At 44.9% G+C, this 2374-nt stretch overlaps 1 protein-coding gene across 1 annotated transcript in view; it reads right to left on the reverse strand.

The window, feature by feature from the left end:
- Window positions 1–2374, reverse strand: part of Npr1 (natriuretic peptide receptor 1) — a 16111-nt gene that overhangs the window by 3057 nt on the left and 10680 nt on the right. Inside the window, exons 19-20 of the mRNA XM_021158412.2 lie at window positions 1831–2005; window positions 1556–1654 (exon numbers count right to left, since the gene is read on the reverse strand). Coding sequence (XP_021014071.1) covers window positions 1556–1654; window positions 1831–2005 — 274 coding nt within the window. The remainder of the gene's footprint in view (window positions 1–1555; window positions 1655–1830; window positions 2006–2374) is intronic.

Below are 2374 nucleotides of genomic sequence, written 5' to 3' on the forward strand. Positions count from 1 at the left end.
AGAGAGAGAGAGAGAGAGAGACAGAGAGAGAGAGAGACAGAGACAGAGGGATGGTGAAACAATCCTGGGATCTGGCTGCACTTAGGTGCGGGCCAGAGGATCAGGAGTTCAAGTCAGCCTTGGCAACCTGAGATACTACCTCAAACAAACAACAGCCACATACACAAAAATAGAGGAAACAGAGGGCAAGATCAAGGGAGGGGTGGAAACAAGCATTTATTAGATGCCTACTGCCTACCCAAAGAATTGTGCTAGATCTTTTACAATAATGAAACAGGGTTACTGCTGTATGGAGGAGCTGAGGCCCAGAAATGATAAATGACAGTTAGTTACATGCTTGGCATTTAATATTGTATTCTCATTATTTTTTAAAAAAGATTTATTTATTTTATGTAAGCACACTGTAGCTGTCTTCAGACACTCCAGAAGAGGGTGTCAAATCCCATTACACAAGGTTGTGAGCCATCATGTGGTTGATGGGAATTGAACTCAGGACCTTTGGAAGAGCAGTCAGTGCTCTTAACCACTGAGCCATCTCTTTAGCCCCTTCTCTCATAATTAAAAAAATTTTTTTATTACCATTACTTATTTATTGTGGGTGGGGGAGGACATTTTCAGACTTTGTTGGGGGGTCATTTGTTTTTTGTTTTGTTTTACAAGACAGGGTATCATCATATAGCTCTTGCTGTCCAGGAACTCACTCTGTGGACCAGGCTGGTCTCGAACTTTGAAATATACCTGCCTCTGCCTCCTTAGTGCTGAGACTAAAAATGTGCATGTTAAAGTTTTTAAAAATAAAATTTAAAGTAATGTTTATCCATTTTTGTATGTGTACATACATTCATGTGGGTATGTGTTGAATATATGGAAGTCAGAGGACAACTTGTGGAATCCAATCTCCCCTGGTACCATATGGGTCTCAGGGGTCAATCTCAGGTCACCAGGCTTGGCCAGCAAGCACCTTAATCCAGTGAGCCACCTCACCAGCAAAACACCTATCTTTGTGGGTGCATGAGTACATTAAATAAATAAATAAATAAATATTATTATTAAATAGACTTTGTTTCCCAAGCTGTTAGCTTAGGCCTGTTATCCCAGGTACTTGGAGACAACATCAGGAAAATTATAAGTTCATGGCCGGCCTGAGTTGCTTAATGAGATCCACATTAAAATAAAGAATATAAATATCTTATATCACATACCTCAGTGTTAGGCCACTTGTTAAAGTCTCTTTAAAAAATTGTGTTAGATTGCTTTGCTCAGATGCAAGCTAAAGAAAATGCTTTGAAAACACTTCTGTAGCTAACTAAGCTTTGGGGCTAAGGTGGGCTTAGTGCGTTTTCAACCCCATGTGTCACACACACACACACACACACACACACACACACACACACACACACACCAATAGTCTTGATTTACAATGTGGTAGATACATGTATAGGGAAATGAGGGCAGGCAGAGAGAAGGCAGGAGCTAGCTGAGGAATTAGGTAGATAGAAGCAGCCGGATGCACTGAGTAGTCACCCTTCTCATTCCCCCAGGAGGGCCATCCTACCTTCCCCGTTAGACTCCATTCTTGAAGCTGTGTTGACTGTGTCTCCAAAGAGGCAGTATCGGGGCATCTTTAGCCCTACGACACCAGCACATACGGGACCTGGGAAGGGAAAAGAAAGGAACAAGAGTCCAGGGAAGTCAGAGGAGGTGAGCACCCCAGAAGAGGTAGGAGTTGGGATATGTGGTCCCAGGGTGTGTGGAGAGAGACAGGGGATAAAGGTTTAGTCTCGGACTTGTTCCTGAGTTTCAGCCTCTGGAGGCCTTCCGTGGTCAGACCTGTGTGAATTCCAATGCGCAAGCGCAGCTGTTCCTGGGGCCTATGGCGGATGCGGAAGGAGCGTACAGCATCTAGCAGTGCAAGTGCCATTCGGGCTACCTCTCGGGCATGGAGCTGTCCATTCCGCACTGGGAGCCCTGATACCACCATGTAAGCATCACCAATGGTCTCTACCTGTGGGGCGGGGGAGAATAAAGGACAAGCTTTGCCTGTGTTACCCGCCTACATTCTGTGCCTATCAACTGGCCTGTCAATGTACTCAGCCTCAACCCCAGTTTCTCTGGCTGTTCCTGGGTCCCCCCAACTCCTGTGTGTTTCTGCTCATCTCATGTTCTTGGTCTTTCTTTGTTTTTCTTCTTCTTCTTCTTCTTCTTCTTCTTCTTCTTCTTCTTCTTCTTCTTCTTCTTCTTCTTCTTCTTCTTCTTCTTCCTCCTCCTCCTCCTCCTCTTCTCCCTCTTCCTCTTCCTCCTCTTTCTCCCCCTTTTTCCTCCTCCTTCTCTTCCTCCCCCTTTCTCCTCCTCCTCCTCTTCCTTCTTCTCCTTT

This window comes from Mus caroli, chromosome 3, assembly GCF_900094665.2.
Source record: "Mus caroli chromosome 3, CAROLI_EIJ_v1.1, whole genome shotgun sequence".
NCBI classification, from domain to species: domain Eukaryota; kingdom Metazoa; phylum Chordata; class Mammalia; order Rodentia; family Muridae; genus Mus; species Mus caroli.